The sequence below is a fragment of the Xyrauchen texanus genome, chromosome 11, assembly GCF_025860055.1.
Source record: "Xyrauchen texanus isolate HMW12.3.18 chromosome 11, RBS_HiC_50CHRs, whole genome shotgun sequence".
Classification (NCBI taxonomy): domain Eukaryota; kingdom Metazoa; phylum Chordata; class Actinopteri; order Cypriniformes; family Catostomidae; genus Xyrauchen; species Xyrauchen texanus.
In genome coordinates this window covers 10,917,542-10,937,537 of record NC_068286.1, presented here as the reverse complement: position 1 = coordinate 10,937,537, position 19,996 = coordinate 10,917,542, and the positions used below count along the sequence as shown (strand labels likewise).

The 19,996-nt window shown below is 37.2% G+C and overlaps 1 protein-coding gene across 4 annotated transcripts in view; it reads right to left on the bottom strand.

Moving 5' to 3' along the window:
• LOC127651259 (patatin-like phospholipase domain-containing protein 6) overlaps nt 1–14,464 on the bottom strand; it is a 48,305-nt gene extending 33,841 nt beyond the window's left edge. For all 4 annotated transcript variants that reach the window (XM_052137005.1, XM_052137008.1, XM_052137006.1 and 1 more), the window contains exons 1-2: nt 14,344–14,464; nt 7,717–7,799 (exon numbers count right to left, since the gene is read on the bottom strand). In XM_052137005.1, the coding sequence (XP_051992965.1) occupies nt 7,717–7,761 (45 nt within the window). In that variant the 5' untranslated portion in view covers nt 7,762–7,799; nt 14,344–14,464. The remainder of the gene's footprint in view (nt 1–7,716; nt 7,800–14,343) is intronic.
• Between the last annotated feature and the right edge of the window lie 5,532 nt (nt 14,465–19,996).

The window sequence follows — 19,996 nt, the reverse complement described above, 5'->3', positions numbered from 1 at the left end:
GGGTTCATAATTTAAATGATCTGTTACCTATTTAAATGTGCACTCAGTAATGTTTTGTTTGTGTCATCTTGGACTTACAGTGACACATGTGTCAAAATTACAATTAATTTCTTTTAGAAACAATTACTGACTGCACCTATACTGTATAGTTCACTAAATAGTTAAGACACTATTTTAATATATTGATTCAACTGAATTATTGGCATAAATGGAAGATACTTAACTGAAATAAATAAATAAATAAATAAAAATGACCCATTAAACAGTTTAAACAAAAGCCTGGAAATCAATTCAAGGGGCAAAAAAATATTCTTAAAGATAACCAGCTTTTCCTGAGCTGAAACACAGCACTGATGTTAATCTAAAAAAAAAAAAAAAAGAAAAATGCAAAAAGACTGAAAATAAAGTGTCTGGTTAAAAAAAGGGAAGGAAAAGAAGAGAGATTGCTCAAGATGAACAATTTTCAAATTTTTTTTTAATTGTTTTGCTTTTCCTGTCCTATGATTATCATGTAAAGCAAATTCAATATCTCCTCCAGCCTGTTATTCCTTCAAGCATTCCTAATCTCTTTGTCTCCTACTCATTCACTATTTTATGCTCATTCTATGTTCATATGTCTAGGGCTGTCTATATCGATTATTTTGGTAATCGAGTAATCTAACACCTTTTCTGACGATTAATCGAGAAATCTGAAAAATGATTTAATAACTTCCATGCAGTTGTCGAAGTGAAGCCACGTTTGGCTAAAATGCAATTATTAGCCTACGTTTTGATGTATTTTACATTTGCATAGCAACAAAACAACTGTGCAAACAACATCTAAAGCCAACAGACACCCAAAGCAGATCTATAATATAATAATGTATATAATTCAAGCTGACAGAGATTGGCCTCTTAATTGGCAACTTTTTAAATGCAAGATCAAATTTTTTCTTTAACTAGTTCAACATGATCTACTCATTTTAGTTAAGAACTCAAATATGGGAAACAGGCCATGGAAATAAAATATTTTATCTTTATAGAAACAATGTCTGCCCACCAATCTTGTTTATTGAGGATACATTTTGTGGTTACACTATTTTATAGATATATAAAATATATTTTATTTGTTTGATGTTTTTATTTTTAACTATCACTTGCATGCAAAACAGAATATTCACAGAAGTTGCATGAGAGACATTTCTTTCACTCTTGCGTTGCATTGCCTTTATACTGCACATGAAAAACGACCCCTGATAGACATGGAAGTCATTATTTTCCTATGGAGAGTAGCACAGGGGCTGCGTGGGGTGCTGTAACCACAATATACATTGAGAGGGACAAGTTCCCTCCAATAATCAGATATGGCCAACTTTTTGCTGCCAGCAAAAGTGAAGGTGACAACAGTTACAGATGTGGATGCACCCTCTCCTTTGCATTGATCTGGGCCTAGGTAAGGATACATCATTTACATTTTTGCTGGGAGGGGGCTGTCTCATTTCCACAAGCATGAATTTGGTCACCATAGAATAAATTCAAGAGAAAAGGAATGTGTTCTCAATGACTTTTAATCATGCCTTCTGAATGCAAACAAACTGTGTTTGAATAATGTTATGAGTGATGTAGCTATTCTTATACTGTAAGGGGGAAAAACTCAAATATGAAACACAGGGACAGTGCTTCCTTATTAGGAAAACAGAATATGTTCAAATGTAGAACAACTGCAAATTTTTAACCAAATCAGGTGATCGGTTACAGAATTGTTTTTATTTTCTCATCAAGCAAATACAGTTATATCAGATTCAGATCAGATTTATGTCTTTGTTAACATTAAACAAAATCTGACAGGATATACCTCAGATTCAAAAACACTACAAAGTTCAATTCTGCCATGTATTGCAGTTAGCATGTAGATGAATTGGCACTGACCATTTATTAACTTCTGACTGATATATATATTGTTTTAAGGAATAGATCAAAATAGATCTAAACTTTCCTACTTTATGAGTTTTAAAATGTCACATTTGGCAGTATTTCTCCCTTACCCATACATTTTAACTTCTAAACAATACATTTATAATACGTATCAAACTCAGATGAATTATCCATTGCACTTTCCCCTAAGAACTTAATCATATTTTCAATTAATTTGATATTCATGTGTACTTTCTGGATTTTTTCAACAAAGAATAAAAGAAATGCTTTCCCAGTTGCTGTTGTCATTACAACATGAATGCATTTCAGAGTACAATTTTACAGTTTCAACTTAAGTCAAGATGTAAATGAGAAGTCACACTTAAATTTTGACAGTAGGCATCCCAACCAGAATACAGACTGTTGGTCGTTTCTCCGCTATACGTGCTCACTGCAATACATTTGGTATTTTGTGAATATCAAACGTCCAACATCAAGCCATCATTATTGCATGTGAAAAGATGAGATGGCCTTTGACGGTGCATGATGGCATGGCAGCCGAGATTTCCAGCTGTGACAATGCGGAGGGCGGGGCCGGGTTGTGATTCCGCACAACCGGCCCCTAATCAGGCTAACCAGCTTAATGCTTTGGGCATAAAGCAGTCGTGTAGAATTAGCCCTCGCACTGAGATTAGCTACCCCCAGCAGGTGGAAATCCCTCAATGATGAAAAAAGGGAAAGCGACCAAATGAGATTGCTGCGAGTAAGCCTTAACAAGCTCCTCGACTTTGTGCCCCCTTGATGGTTCAGACTGAAAACAGTTGAAGTATTGTCTGAACGCACAAGCACATGGCAACCCACCAACAATGGAGAGAAGTACTTCAAGGCCAGAAAAACTTCCCGCATCTCAATAAGGTTGATGTGGTCCATAGACTGGGCTTCCGACAACTGGCAGCTGATGTCTCTGTAGTTCCAGACTGCACCCAAACCCATGAGGGATGCATCAGTTGTTACCACCTCCTGACGGGAAGGAACAACGCCTAATGGAATGCCCACTACCAAAAAGTTCAGGGAAGTCCACTGCCAAAGAGCATATGTACATTGGTGGGACACCACAATAAGTCAATGACAATGACAGAATGGATCCAGCCGGCTATTGTTCCATACCTGCAGGTGGCATAAGTGAAGCAGCCCTAGGGGAAATCACAGAAGTCGTCAACAACTCGATCAGTCTCAGTAAATCCCCATACTGAAGGGTCGTGCCCAGACAAAATAGAGCAAGATGCTTCAGTATGTCTGCTGTCTGGGACAGAGACACAGAATTGATTGTTATACCGATGAACGTGATAGACTGCACTGGAAAAAAGAGCACTTTTCTGTTCACTGAGAGAGTGTTGTGCACAGCTTGAACTCTCATCCGAGCACAATAAGAGCCATTAGGGTAAAATACGCCACCCTTCGGACCACTGGGGTGATAGGGCAGCTTTCACACATATTGTAAACACTCGAGGGGCCAGAAAAAGGCCAAATGGCAGAAACTTGAACTAATATGCTTGGTTCTTGAAACTGAATGTGGTAATCCACGTCAACAGACTCTAAAGAATGGCATGAACCTCCAGAGCCACCCAAGTCTTGGCAGTTTCAGAGCCAAGGTGCTTCTGAAACTGTATATCAGAAGCAAACATGGACATAGTGTCATTGTGGGAGCTATGAGGAGGATAAGGAGGGTCGGTATCCTCTTCGTTCGATAAACGTGATTGAGGATCGTCAGTGGGGCCAGTAGTGGCTGTAGAGACCAAGCCTGCTGGTTGAAGGGATTGCAGGACTTGCTTCAAATCTGCCACATCTGAGGAAAGGCCAGCAACCTTGTTTGACAACAGATGCTCTGCCAAATGATTGCCCTTAGAAGTGGATCTACTCTTAGCCGGAGATGGGCCAGCAGCTGCAGAGACATGGCACTTTAGAGGTCTCTGCAGTGAAACCAGTTCCAGCTCTACAAGATTAGCTTCCCGGTTGCAGTCCAGATCAGCTAAACGCAACTGTCTCTCTGACAAAGGCAGCAAGCTACAGTGTGGGTATGGTTTCATAAGCACTTCACGCAAGTGTTGAAGTCCCAGGCATGATGGGCAACAATCATGCCCATCAACAGGAAGAAGCTCATTAGGACAGAGTCTACAATTCAGTGAAAGGCAGGAGATATTGAGCTGTAAGCCAAATCGACTGTAAAGTAGCCCTTCCGATAGAACCACAAGGAGTGATAGCTACTGTATTTGCAAATGCATCACAACCTCCGGATGAACCAAGAGCATCTGTGGAGGAAGGATACCAGAGCGATAGTACAGTGTAATTGGCTCAATCACATCCAAGGATAGGACTGACATGAGTAAAGAGAAAAAAAAATAACACACAAAACAGCCGGAAAAATGCACGATAAAAGCAAACACGTCAGCTCAAATCTAACGGCTCGTAAATTCAACAGATAGTAATACACTAACAAAGATACGGGCTAAAGGGGAAACCTAGCCCAAAGCCAGGATGACAAACCTCCGGATAAAACTGAGAGGCACAGTGACACGGCAATTTCAAATAAGCCTGTACGAATAAAAGAAAAAAATGACCGAAGTCTGTAGAAGATAATCCAATCCAAACAAATAAACTTTAATAACCTGGATCGGTATTGGCTCCAAAACGGAAACTTTTTTTCATGTTTATCTCTCAATTGTGGTAGTATTTATATGTGATCTGGTCCTAGTTGCAATCACACTAAGGGCGCTGTTTTTTTTTAACTCGGGTGAACACCAATGAGTGTGCATGAGACGGTGTCCAGAGCTACAGTTTATGTAATTCTGTTCCGATTTGCAATAGAGTGCAACGGTGTCTGCCCATTTTGTTCCACATTAAATGTTCCCATAGGGATTTTATTAAGTACTACATCATTTAATTAATTAAAATGTAATGAACCAAACAAACCAGGGCTGCGTTTCCCAAAAGCATCATAAGCCTAAGTAGATTGTAGAAACCATTGGCGCCAATGGTCTCTTAGATCAACTTAAGCTTGCAATGCTTTTGGGAAACCCAGCCGACTTCCACTGCGAAAGCACAACTTTACAAACTTTAATTTGAAACAAAACAACGTGTTAAAAATCAGACAAAAAGACAAAAGGTACAAGCCTATGTACTAGAATCTTTAATGGGGGAATGAACTATAATCTCATGAAGCATTGTAATCATAATAAAAATGATAGAAAAATAAAGCTTGATTAATTTGAAAGTTGTTGATAATAAATATTGACCCCATTTACACCTGGTTTGAAGATGTGTCTCGGGTGATCCGAACCCATGTGGTCAGGCGAGACACATTATTGTTTACACCTGGTCGCTTAAATGTGTCTCCTGTGACCACTTGCGTTCAGATTTGGAGGGGAGTGACTGTTTCATGATGACATACATCAATCACTGTCAATGTGTTACTGCATGACATTAAAGTGCAACAAAGTCAGAAAAGACAAAGAAAGCATGGGGAAAAAATGCATGAAATTTCTCTTAGATGCAAAATTTAATCAAAGCACAAAACCAAACTTTCAAGCAGAATTGTCTGTTATATTAGTGGATTAGTTTAACCTGAGCTGCAGATGTTCATGCTTCTCATAAGTTTCCATGAATGTTGATATCAGATACACTGAAGAAGATCAGTGAAGTTCTCATGCTTGTGTATACAGTATATCCGCATTCCGCGTTTATGATCCGTTCATAAATTGTTTTAGACCCCTTTTAGACCTATATTTAGCACTGATCACCAAAACATGCCTCTAAATACGAGGTGTAAACAGGGTTGTTGAAACAATCTACTTAAAGTATATTGTATTATATTTAGACATACTGTATTCATTATAAGTAATTTGAGATTGTAGGGAAACCGGCTCGTTTTCTTTGTGGAAGTGGACGGTAGCTGCACAGCTCTTGCCGCAATTCTCTGATTGGTGTATTTTCCCCCTCAGGATCATGAGTAGTGTAGTTCTTACCCAGAAATTCTGCTACTAAACATGATTTTTATAAATAAAGCTTACTAACGGTGTCAACAGAAGCATATACCATTGATTATCACCTCAGAGCTCAAGGTAGGTCTGTCTTTTAAGGTTTCTATGTTATCCTTCTTAATAATCTATTCCCCTATGGAAAAAAAAAAGAATAGGATTTTTACTTTGGGAACCAGACTGTTGCAGCCTATTGTCAGTAGTGCCCGACCGATATATCGGTGTACATGTTTACCGATATGCGCAGACATGAAAACTTTTTTCAGAACATATAATCCAGAAAACAAGGCTTTAGAATTGGTGTCATAACGTAGTTTGTCCAGCAGAACGTGTTCCGTCTCCATTGTTTACAGAACTGAGCTGATGTTGGCTCTGCAGACAGGGCAGAGTTAAGCGGTGCCGAGTTAAGCGGTGCCTTCTCGGTAAGCTGATAACTAGTTTGTGAAGTACATACTGGAAAGTTAATAAACAATGACCCCACCATTTTCCTTTTCCAATATAACTAATACAATGATAACCCTGTCCCTGACAACCATGTCACTCCTGTTTATCACATCTGTTTGCTGTGTTAGCCAGCTAGTGTCTCAGTGCAGTCAGTAATGTAGAAGATTGAAAGGTAAGCATCTGAGCATCTTTTTGTACGCTCAGCAGACAACAGTGTGGTGGTGGATTGTGTCTGTTGAGTGTTGATTTCACGCTACGTTGTTACCTAGTTGGTTAGATGCAATGCCGGTCCATCTTTTTACTCTCCATGACAACGAGCTTATAGCTAACTAGCGAACCACGTAGCTACTTTCATTGTGTGGAAGCACTGAGTGGAAGCTAATGTGTAAACATGTATTCACCAAACTGTTTAGTTCAGGATTCACAGTTTGGTAAACCCTTCAACCGAACAATTCCAGTCAATGCATTTATAAAATGCAATATTTAAAAGTCTGGTTTTCCACCGTTGAAAGTTTCCCCTGAACTTTTATAGCAGAATATGTTTTGTATTATATCTTGTCTCGGCAGGTGTAAATGCTTGTTTTACAACCTGAAAATAATTGACGGGCAGTATTAATATAGTCAGCATTAGACTGATACTGAACATACAGTACTGATGTTTATTTAGCTATTTATTTAATTTGAATTTATTCTTTATTTTAATGGTCAGCAATTGACTGCTATTAAACAGCACTGATGTTTTTAAGCTATTTATTGTATTTTTATTTATTCTTTATATTCTCAGTGTTCATTTATAGAATTTGTTGACAATGTATAAAGAAATTATGTCAAATATTCTTTGATAAAAATATTTGTTTGAGAAAAGCCTTCTGAGTACCTTTGCATAGTCATATCGGTGCAAAATCCACATAGAAAAGGTCTATTTTCTTTCCAGGTCAAAAATGAACTATATCGACCACCATATCGGTAATTGGTGAACTTCCCCCCCCTCTAAAATTGGTATTGGTCTCAAATCCCATATCGGTCGGGCTCTAATTGTCAGTCAAGACTAACTTGCAGAAGGGGGGCCACAACTGATGACAAATAATTTGCATATTCTAGCGCAATGCATTTGTGCATGTTAAGTTTTACTAGTAAAGCAACAAAACATTTAAAAAAAATCATACATTTTGCAAATATATGATGATTTGAAACAAGCAGTGTTTCTAGGCACCCTGAGGCAACTAGCCTCAGGATGACTAGCAAATAAACTAGTTAAGAAAAACCCCTCTTATGGATTCAGATGGTGCAGTTTTGGGCATGAGTGTGTGTGTCAAGTTGAGAGCACAAGTGTGGTATAGCTCACCTCTGGAGGCTCTGCGGCATCTGGGCCCGATGTGATCTGTCCCATTCTACCTCAACGCACAGCTGGGCCATCAACAATAGCTACTGCAATGCACAAAAAGAGAACAGGCTTCATGCAACATGCAAAAACCAACATCTTAAACACTTGCACACACAGCAAGTTAGGATTGCTGCTGCTTGCAAATAAGCAGTAAATATAAGCAGTAAAATAGAAAGAAAAGAAAAAAAAAACAAATAAATAGGTGGTACCATGATTTATGTGACCATGGTTTAATTCATATTTTAAGACAGTGTAATTAATATCAGTTTATAGTGGTAATGAAATGGCACATTTGTAGAATAGACTTACACAAACAATTTAAAACTAAAATCAGCAGGCCAAACTGTGAGCTAGTTTCCATTACATTTTACAAACTGAGTATTTGCAGGGTTTTTCCTGCATAGAGAATTACTAGGCAGCCGCCTCCGTCAAATTTGTGCCGGCTCTGGCTGTCTACAAAACTCTGGTGGGTGTCTTCATGGAAAACACTAACAAGCGTCGCACTCAGTGGATTGTCATTTGTAACTGCAAATCTCGGCAATAATAATACAAAAAATTCCATTGTCGAAAAGTCGCTTGATGTCATTTAACATAACTTGAGATCATATAAAACTATAATGATGACACGCGAGACGAGTCATTTTCTGTGTGGTCCGAGCTGCTTCAAGCGGTCTTGAAGAGACCCAATCTGAGCGGGAGTCGAGACCGAGAGGTATTTAAAGTTCTGCCGGCTGATGCGCATTAGGGCTGGCATATATATCACGATAAAGAAAATCCACGATAAGCTTTTGAGGAATTTTCGTTATTTACTGTGTGTCGTTAAAACACACAGCTTTCTCAGGCTGCGTTCCCACTAGGGCGGACGAAATCCGCTCAAAGGCACTCACAGCTAGTAGAGAGCTTGCTCCGCACCGCTGCCAATCCTACAATCCACCTTGCGAGCATGACGCTCGGCTTTCATAGGAATGAATTGAAAATGCTCTCAGCTTCGCTCACAACATGCCAGTGGTAACGTAGGTTCAGATTGGATGAACTTGCTAATGCTAGCTGCCTTGCTAACAATAAGGTTACGTCGGACACCGGATTGATTCCATCCACACCACAAGACTTCATGACAACGGTTGCGCTCTCTCATCGTCTCTAGTGAAGAGCGCGACAGAACAACAGTGATGTGGACAACAGCTCTGATCTTTCTGCGCTGTAATCTTGAATATTGTTCTCTAACAAACATGCATCATTTACACCCTGTCCCGCTCCGCACGCATTGCCTCTTTTCCCTGCATGTGTGTAGACATGAAGCACCGCATGAGTTATCGTTGTTTCAAAGCACCTTTTAGACCATAACGTTTTTCCCTTATAAATGTATCTTTATTAATCAGCATGTTACGAGCCTTTACTAATAAATGTCTGGAATGGACAAGGAAAGACTAAAATTACTAGTTGGTAGACTAGTCTCTCACTTTAATGAAAATGTTTTTTAAAAAACGTTTTCTAAATTTTATCTCGGGACACCCTAAACCCACATTCATAATGTGGGTTTAGGGTGTAATTCCACAGTCACAAGGGCTTCTATGCCCCATACTTGGGTATCTGAATCTAAAGAAATATAAAAAATATTTAAATGTAAAAATATTCCAACAAATACTGGACTGCTGTCACTACGCTTCAGAACAAACAGATGATCTTTTAACATTAATTTTCAATTGATAAACAGTAAAAGACGGTCAAATTGGTAAAAGATCCCTCAGACCCCGCTGCTTTGGCCATTTCTGGACCCCCTGTGCAGCTTTGTAGAAACTATTTTGACTGGTTAGATTTTATTATTTCTTCTTCCGTCAACTTTGAAATAAATAAAGAAAGTGCAATGTGTAAATGTATATTGTGATAAATATCAACATCAAACAATATGAAAAAGATTATCGTGATAACAATTTTGGCCATATCGCCCAGCCCTAATACAGTGCATCTGGAAAGTATTCACGGCGCTTCACTTTTTTCACATTTTGTTATGTTACAGCCTTATTCCAAAATGGATTTAATTCATTATTTTCAAAAATCTTTGCAAATTTATTAAAATTTAAAAACGAAAAAATATAAAATAAAATACATAACTAAATCACATGTACATAAGTATTCATAGTCTTTTCTCAATACTTTGTTGAAGCACCTTTGGCACCAATTACAGCCGCAAGTCTTTGTGTATGATGCTACAAGCTTGGCACACCTATTTTTGGGCAATTTCTCCAATTATTCTTTTCAGGACCTCTCAAGCTCCATCAGGTTGGATGGGGAGTGTCGGTGCACAGCCATTTTCAGATCTCTCCAGAGATGTTCAATTGGGTTCAAGTCTGGGCTCTGGCTGGGCCACTCAAGGACATTCACAGAGTTGTCCCGTAGCCACTCCTTTGTTATCTTGGTTGTGTGCTTAGGGTCATTGTCCTATTGGAAGATGAACCTTCGCCCCAGTCTGAGGTCCAGAGTGCTCTGGAGCAGGTTTTCATCAACAATGTCTCTGTACATTGCTGCATTCATCTTTCGCTCGATCCTGACTAGTCTCCCAGTTCCTGCCACTGAAAAACATCCCCACAACATGATGCTGCCACCACCATGCTTCACTGTAGGGATGGTATTGGCCAGGAGATGAGGTTTCCTCCAGATATGACACTTGCCATTCAGGCCAAAGGTTTCATCAGACCGGAGAATTTTGTTTCTCATCGTCCGAGAGTCCTTCAGGTGCGTTTTGGCAAACTCCAAGCGGGCTGTCATGTGCCTTTTACAGAGGAGTGGCTTCTGTCTGGCCACTCTACCAGACAGGCCTGATTGGTGTAGTGCTGCAGAGATGGTTGTTCTTCTGGAAGGTTCTCCTCTCTCCACAGAGAAATGCTGGAGCTCTGTCAGAGTGACCATCGGGTTCTTGGTTCTCCCCCCATCTCTCACCAGTGTCCTGGTGGTTCCAAACTTCTTCCATTTACAGATGATGGAGGCCACTGTGCTCATTGGGACCTTCAATGCTGCAGAACATGTTCTGTAACTTCCCCCAGATCTGTGCCTCGATACAACCCTGTCTCGGAAGTCTACAGACAATTCCTTGGACTTCATGGCTTGGTTTGTGCTCTGACATGCACTGTTAACTGTGGGACCTTATATAGACAGGTGTGTGTCTTTCCAAATCATGTCCAATCAACTGAATTTTCCACAGGTGGACTCCAATCAAGTTGTAGAAATATCTCAAGGATGATCAGTGAAAACAGGATATATATATGTTTTGGATAGACTAGATTGACAAATGCTTAATAATACACTTATGGCTAAAAATGTTTACAGTGTTCAGTGACTAAAATGTCAATATGTCTAAATGTTACTAAAATATGACTAAAATGTCAACAGTTTTCATTGACTAAAACTACACTACATAGACTTTGTCAACTAAAACATGACTAAAATAAATAATAGGATAAGGTTGACTAAATATGATATAATCTAAAAAGGATTTTTGACACAGGACTGAAACTAAATAAAAAACAGATGACAAATTTAACACTATTATTCAGTTGCCAGGTCATTAGGAGTGTATTAATGAAAGCCAACATTTACGTGTTCTTAACGTCACTTTTTTGATCAGTATGGTACCACCTCCACCTCATTTTGAGCCAAGAAAAACCCTGATATGTAAATATTATATGTAAAGCGTGCTCACAAACAGGTCACAATCGACAATGGACAGAAGTCTCAAACAGTAGGCCGTCCTCACTGATGTGATTATCCCAGACAAACTCCCATAAACACACACACATCCATATGGCCAAACAATGAGTGTTGCTTTTTTCATTCTCATCTTCTTAATACACATCAGACCCCTTCTCCCTCCATTGCTTCATTTTCCCCATCAAACCATTCCTTTTCCATCTAGTGTTAAACACACCATCTGCACTTCCACTCACTGAACCACACACACTGATTTTGCTGACCTATGCAGCATACAATAAAAGCCCTTCACATTCATCACACACATAAGCACATCTTTACTGTTAGAACAAACCCTCCAACACAAAACTTCTCCTGACATATCCTATCAATGCCTAAAAACTGAGCATGATGCTATCTAAAGCCTTCAGGTGATGACATCACAATGTCTGGAGGAAAACAACTGAAATCACTGGGGGTGGAGGATGGACAGAGGATTAGATTACAGAGATCATAGCAGACATAAATGGATTTATCCACATCTGAATGAGAGTGTGTATAAAATACATTCCTAATGGCTGGCAATGTGAGCCAACAGTGATTGTATCACATTCAGTCTGATTACAGGGAGAGATAGCATTGAACAACTCTTGCTGTTCTTCTAACTCTGACATTCAATAACAAGCTATAGAATAACAATAGAGAGAATGATAAACACAAGTGAATAATGAGAAAGGGGTAAGTAAAAAGCTGAAATGCCAAGTAGGATTCTTTACTCACTAATGGGCACCCCCTAAGTCCTAATAGCCATTGTCGTTGGGTAACAATGCCCTTATTATCTATGCAACCTTTGAGCATGAGAGAACTGAAAATAATGGACACACACACTTACAAACAGCGTTTTGTTTCAAGGCCCCAACTGACAAATGCAAAGGACACTAATCGAGAACCGACAAACCTGCAATGCAGAGGACTTACAGTAGACGTGGTTGAAAAATGTAACCAAAACCTCCTCTTTTTAACTTCCTGTCCCAAACACACTCTCAGAGTAAATATAATTTCTGAATTTAAATGATTATATGCACAAAACACTTCTGCTGCCACAAAAATGACTTAAGTGTGAACTGAAGCATGACTTTGATGGCTGATTACTACAGCTACACTGCTGAAAAGGCAAGGATTGCTGGTCAACAAGATATGTTGTGTTTTGGAAGCTGGTATGGTGGTTTCCCAACCAGGAGTCTTCTGTTCCAGGTTCATACAATTTAAGATCAATCAACAGCATTTGTACCATAATGTTGATTACCATCAAATACAATTTCAATTTGCTCCTTGTTTATAAAAAAAAACAAAGCAAAAATTGCAGTTAGTGTAGCGCATGTATAATGGAAGTGAATGGGGCCAGCCGATAAATGCTAAAATACACATAGTTTCAAAAAGCATAACCACAATGTGTGAGCAGTATACATGTAAACAAGATTTTAGTGTGATAACGTCGCTCACCAACCTTATCTGTGTGAAGATATTTCCAATACAGGGATTACAGGGTTTCGTTCCAATGACAACAAATTTGGAATATTGGATATAACTTTACACAGATAAGGTTAGTAAGAGATTTTATCACACCGAAATCTTGTTAACATGTATGCAATGTTGTGTGTCTTGTGGTTATACTTTTGAAACTGTGAATTTTAGTGTTTATCGGCTGGCCTCATTTACTTCTGATGTAAGTGCCGTACTGTAACAGCTAGTTTTGCTCAACTTGTAGTATTGAAGCCGAAATTTCCTTTCAGCTTAATCGATAGAATTTATTGCATAATGTTGATTACCACAAAATATAATATCGACTTGTTCCTCTTTTATTTAAAAAACGATTTATAGTTACTTACAGGAAATCTCTTACAATGGAAGTGAATGGGGCCAGCCGATAAACGCTAAAATACTCACGTTTCAAAAGTATAGCCACAAGATATGAACTTGATATGAACACATGTTAATATGATTTTAGTTTGATAAAATCGCTTACTAACCTTCTCTGTGTGAAGTTATATCCAATATACCAATGAAACCCTGCAAACTTGCTATTTAATATAACTTTACACCGAGAAGGTTAGAAATAATGTTAACGCATATAAATAATATTTACGTCTTGTGGCTATACTTTTGAAACAGTGTGCATTTCAATGTTTATGAACTGGCCCCATCCACTACATTTACAAGTGCCGTACTGTACTTAAATAAAGGAAGAAAGTCAAAATCATTACATATAGACCAGCATGGAAATTAATGCTGCTCTCAACTGGTCTTTTCAGCTGGTTACAACTAAAGCAGGTTTACACATCTGTGTGATTGTGGTCCAGTTTGACTTGATGCTGAATGTGCGGCAGTCCAAGAACGAAAACATGCCTGTTTGTGGCCTGTTTGTGGCCTACACTACACACTCAAGCACACTAGACACGAGATGCCAGAATCTAGGTAACATGATTTGTGCTCATCCCATGTTATAAGAAATGCTGAACACGACATCAGATGCCAGAATAATGAAACAGAATCACATGCATGTCTGATCAGCTGATCATGGGTTAAACAAACATGTCAGCAGCAACTGAAGTTAAACAAACAGATATAAAAGAAACTGATCGCAGATCCGTCTTCAAATGAAACTCCAAATAATCAGCCGAGGTTTTCTTTCTAGATTTAATGTTGTGAAGTGATCCGGCGAGCTGATGTTGACAGTGATGCTGTGCCGTGACCTCGGCAGAACAACAGCGCACCATCTGCGACCTCAACAGGGAAACTCTCACCTTTAAAACGAATACTATAAACAGACATTGAATAGACACTATGCTGACACATAAACTGGATGGCCTGAACACATACTTAAAGCTATGGTAGTTAACGTACCTGAAAGCGAGGATCCGTCCTGATCTGTCAAACAACGTTCATGCCGGAAACATCCGTGAAGAGCTATGCGTAGACTCCGCCCACTTAGTGCAGCAACCAATTAGGAATGACAGCTTGGCCAATCAGATTTCAGAATATGACACATATTCCCTCGCCCACTTTTATTTACAAAACGTTTAATTCAAAATAAAGTGAACCAGAAAAGATTATCACTTGCGAGATAAGGATTTATTTTAATAAATCGATAAAAAACGATGTTTTATTTTTAGTTTTTTTCGAGAGATGATTATTTACAGTTAAATACAACTACGAAACAACAATGACTCCTAAACCAGATTAAATTAAACGACGTGATGAATAGGCACTGTAATATTTCAACATACTGTGTGAAGTAATAAAGCCTCAGGTCAAAGTAACACCGCTTAATGCAATCTTATTTTCTTAACACGCTATCAGAATGTCAAGTTTACCTGTATGTCAGAAAGGGATCTCTGACAAGTGCAGTTTGTTTCAAGGAAGATTTAATTTTCTGAATAAGTCAAACATTAACTAAGCACACATAGAAATTAAATAGCTAACTGAACGCTATTTATCAAAATTCTTTCATGTTGATTGCATTTTACAATCTCATTCTGAATCTTAATGATTAACAAGACACTGAGAAATGAAAACTTCACAGCTGTCAACCGCACTGGAAGGAATTAACTCTCTAGTGCCACCTTTTGGTGGTCTCTAAATATGACGATTGTTCACAATGTGTGACAGACACCTATAGATAACAGTGAACAAAAATCACACAAGTAAATTCTTCAGTTAGACTTAAGGAATATAATGTAATGTCATTGATTTAAATATAGAAGCAGAAATGTGATTCATAAAAACTGTTATTAAAATGCATGTAGGCCTATCCCACCGATCTGCAAGCCCTCTATTTCTCTTTGCCCAGTTTGGTCTCTGGGAAGGTGATATTGAGGTTGTTGATGGTCATCTGGTAAAATAAATAATATTCTTCAACTTTCACAACTGCAGAAAAAAACGACTCTTTATACATTATGACATCTTTTGTCTTTAAAAGCAAATAATTGAAGGTCCATTCAAATTGCTAATTTGGACAAGATTTATGTTTCACACAATTTCCCTTAACTGCATATAGAGAATAATCTTAGAGGTATTATATCAGTTAAGATGTTAAATTAAAATGAAATTACAAGACTCTGAATATCAAATGGGAATAAAGATTTCAAAAAATTAAAGGCCAGAATGTTTGTGCAATTTATGTTGTCACAGAATGGTGCAACATTGAGACATTCTGAACAGATAAAGTCAGTCAGTATCCTTAAATGACTCTCTGTTTAGTACAGCAGGATGGGAGCGGGAGATCCCAGTGTCTGTGTCTTATAAAAGTAATCAGATGATAGCTTAGCCAATTCTATAGCTAAACCAATAATAATAATAATATATATATATATATATATATATATATATATATATATATATATATATATATACTGGTGGCCAAAAGTTTAGAATAATTTATGGATTTTGCTCTTATGGAAGAAATTGGTACTTTAATTCACCAAAGTGGCATTCAACTGATCACAATGTATGGTCAGGACATCATGTGAAAAATTACTATTACAATTTGAAGAAGAAAAATGTTCAGAACTTCTTAAACTACTTCAAAACTAGTTTGAGTTCTCATCAAAAAATCCTCTATGTGCAGCAATGACATCTTTGGCATTCTGTCAGTTTGTCCAGATACTCGGGTGACATTTCACCCCACACATCCTGTAGCACTTGCCATAGATGTGGCTGTCTTGTCGGACACTTCTCATGCACCTTATAGTCTAGCTGATCCCACAAAAGCTCAATGGGTTTAAGATCCATAACACTCTTTTCCAATTATCTGTTGTCCAATGTCTGTTTTTATTTGCCCACTCTAACCCTTTCTTTTTGTTTTCTGTTTCAAAAATGTATTTTTCTTTGCAATTCTTCCCATAACTTCTGCACCCCTGAGTCTTCTCTTTACTGCTGTACATGAAGCTGGTGTTGAGCAGGTAGAATTCAATGAAGCTGTCAGGGCATTTCCATCTGCAGAACTGCCACTCACTGGAAAAGCCCTGTTGATGAGAGAGGTCAACAGAGAATGGCCAGATTGGTTTGAAATGACAAAATCTATGGTAACTCAGATAAACGCACTGTACAATTGTGTTGAGAAGAATATAATCTCAAAATGTTATTCTGAGATGCGGGTTGGCACTGTTTTGGCGGAACGAGGGGGACCTACACAATATTAGGCAGGTGGTTTTAATGTTGTGCCTGATCGGCACATGCATACATATATATATATATATATATACAGGGTTGGGATTACTTTTAAATGTATTCCACTACAGATTATAGAATACACGCTGTAAAATGTAATTTGTAGCATATTCCATTAGATTACTCAAGGTCAGTAACTTATTCTAAATTACTTCTTCAGCACTGGTAGATTTTTTCACTTGTTTTGACTATAAAAACTCTAAAAAAACGAAATATCTTATGCAGTGTTGTTTCTAAAACAAGATAAATCAAATGTATATTGTTTTAAGGATTTTTATATATTTGTACAGGAAAACAATATACGAATTATTATCAAGAATATTATTTTTGCCCTAATATCAAAGATGTTACTAGAAAAGAAGAAATTATGATCCAACGTCTATCGTTATCCAATGATTATGATTTTCTTGATAACATTTTTTTTATACAAATAATTTTTTGTCAAGTCACAACATAATTCCCATAGTTCAATTTATGTTATTCCATAGTTTTGATGACATTACTATTATTCTAAAATTATAATAAAGGATGAGAAAGTGTTTCTAAACTTTTGACTGGCAGTGTGTGTGTGTGAGCGTGTATTTATCACTTTGTGGGGACCAAATGTCCCCATAAGGATAGTAAAACCCGAAATGTTTGACCTTGTGGGGACATTTTGTCGGTCCCCATGAGGAAAACAGCTTATAAATCATACTAAATTATGTTTTTTGAAAATGTAAAAATGCAGAAAGTTTTCTGTGAGGGTTAGGTTTAGGGGTAGGGTTAGGTTTAGGGGATAGAATATAAAGTTTGTACAGTATAAAAACCATTATGTCTATGGAAAGTCCCCATAAAACATGGAAACACTACGTGTGTGTGTGTGTGTGTGTGTGTGTTTGTGTGTATATATATATATATATAGGCTATATATTATATATTTTACATAAAATAATAAAATGTGTTCTATTCACAAGCATGCCTATAGCTGTATCCGGCCTTGATATATTTAAATAACTTTTTCTTACTACTAAATCACTTTTCACTATAAGATCAGTCTTTATGGATAATGATTGGCTGATATTTTATTATATTTTAAATCTTACATTTTTTTAAGTATTTAATATTTTCAAATAGTATTTGAAAAATATGCCATTTATTTATTTAATCTTAGGCACTGAATTACTGTTCTATTTATATGTTTAGTTTTACACTGTATAGTGTTTAATGTTTTTGATTATACTATAAAAATATAAATTATAAAGTTGATGTTTATTAAATAGATATAGAAGATAAAAAACAAACAACTGCTAACATGTCAAAATAAAGCAGAGTCTCGAGTTCACTTTTGCAATACAATTATAAAAATATTACCAGAGAGAATGCTTATTTATATATATATATATATATATATATATATATATATATATATATATATATATATATATATATATAAAATATATAAATCAAATCACACACACACACACACACACACACACACACACACACACACACACACACATTGTGTGTGATTTGATTTGTGAATATCTCTTATCTGAAATAAACTAAGTAAAAATAAAAAATGAAAATATTTTGCTTACTGTGGAACTTTTGCAATCTTGTTAACAAGGATGTAAATTGTCACTGAGCTGTAGGCAGACAGGAAGTAAAATAGTACATGAGCTGTGCAAATCAATCAAATCATCATGTTATATTTGGGTGATATTGTCATATATATTTTTTCTCAAGGCATTTTTTTTAAATAAATTACTCGTGGTGTACTTGTGCCTCACAGACATTTTCGAGAGTTTAGAAGTCAGCAATGATTTTGAGACGGTTAAATAGTGTTTGTCCAATATGGACCAGCTCGCCTCAAAAGCACCCTGACAATCCTTATCAACGAGGTGGGAAAAGCTATACTATACACGAAAATATTGATCTGCAGAATATAAGTATATTGTTATTATGGAGAAATTAACTCGTGGTGGTCATTGGCAGACATCAAAATGCCCAGGATCCCGCTGGCCAGACGCCACAGCAGAGGCGGGAAGGTTTTCCATGATTTGGGAAACATCGACTTGAACTTTTGCACATCGAAGGCACGACCGTCACAGCGATCTCACTGTTGTTACTAGCGCAGTGTCACTGAGACCCAATCTAGATGTCACTGCTACAGACAGATTTGACATTTAGCTATGGCCATTACAAAATTTCAGGCACTGATGCAAATTTAGGCAGAACCTTTGCTTATCATCACTGTACATTTCTGTGTTCAATTAATCCTTCAATATTGTCTCCAGTTCTGAAGAGCAATGCTACCCCAAGTGATCCTTCCCATGGTCAAAAACCTCTCGGATGAGGACACCACTCTTGACACCAACACTGTTATGGAGGCTGTTGCCTCCCAATAGTGCATAAGCTGGCTCAGCGTTTAAGGCTCTGGTTTACTGACCGAAAGGTCAGGGGTTCAAAGAGGCTCTTGACACAAATACGGTCATGTGATATGAAACATATACACACAAATTGTATTTATATGTAGACTAGAGGTATGGTTAATTTTGATCAAAATACAAATTAGGGATGTGCACGAGGCCCTAATCGATTATTTGAGGACTAGTAAAAAATATATATAAAAAAATATATGACTAATAAAAAACTACTTGAATATTGCAATTTAATCTTCCTTTGTGCCTTTGCCTGCTGTGGGCAACAATAAATCTACTTCTCTCATCTAAATATTGTCATTACGATCTTGCATGATGTTGTTAAAGGAATAGTTGCCCAGAAAATGGAAAATTCTGTCATTGTTTAAAGTGATTGTATCACTTGAGAATGTGTAGACTTCCAATGTGTGTTTCTGAAATTTCAAGTAGTCTATTTTTTTTGTGTGTTTGTTTGAGTGCTCAATTACAAAGTGTGTGTGTGTGTGTGTGTGTGTAGTGTATATATAGCCTACATATATAAAAAAATATTATAAATATAAAAAAATTATATATTTTAATAATATATTGTATCATTATATAATATTATAAAATGTGAATAAGCATTTTCTGCTGGTATTTCTGTAAACTGAGCGATGGAGTGCACGTGTAGTGTTTTCTGATACTAGAAAGCGTAGTTTAGCACAGATTAGTCACTCAATTTGATTGCCTAAGATTTTTTTTTTTCCTGAAATATAGATTCTTGTTGTCATTTGTGGGTTTAGCCGGGAAAACAGCACAAAAACGACATTATTTTCTAGTCCATGTTATTCATTTTTTGTCTAATTAGATCTTTCCCCCTTAAAACTAGATGTACAACACTGTCCAGATATGCTACAAATCTACGTTTAGGCCGCTTTACCAGAAATTAT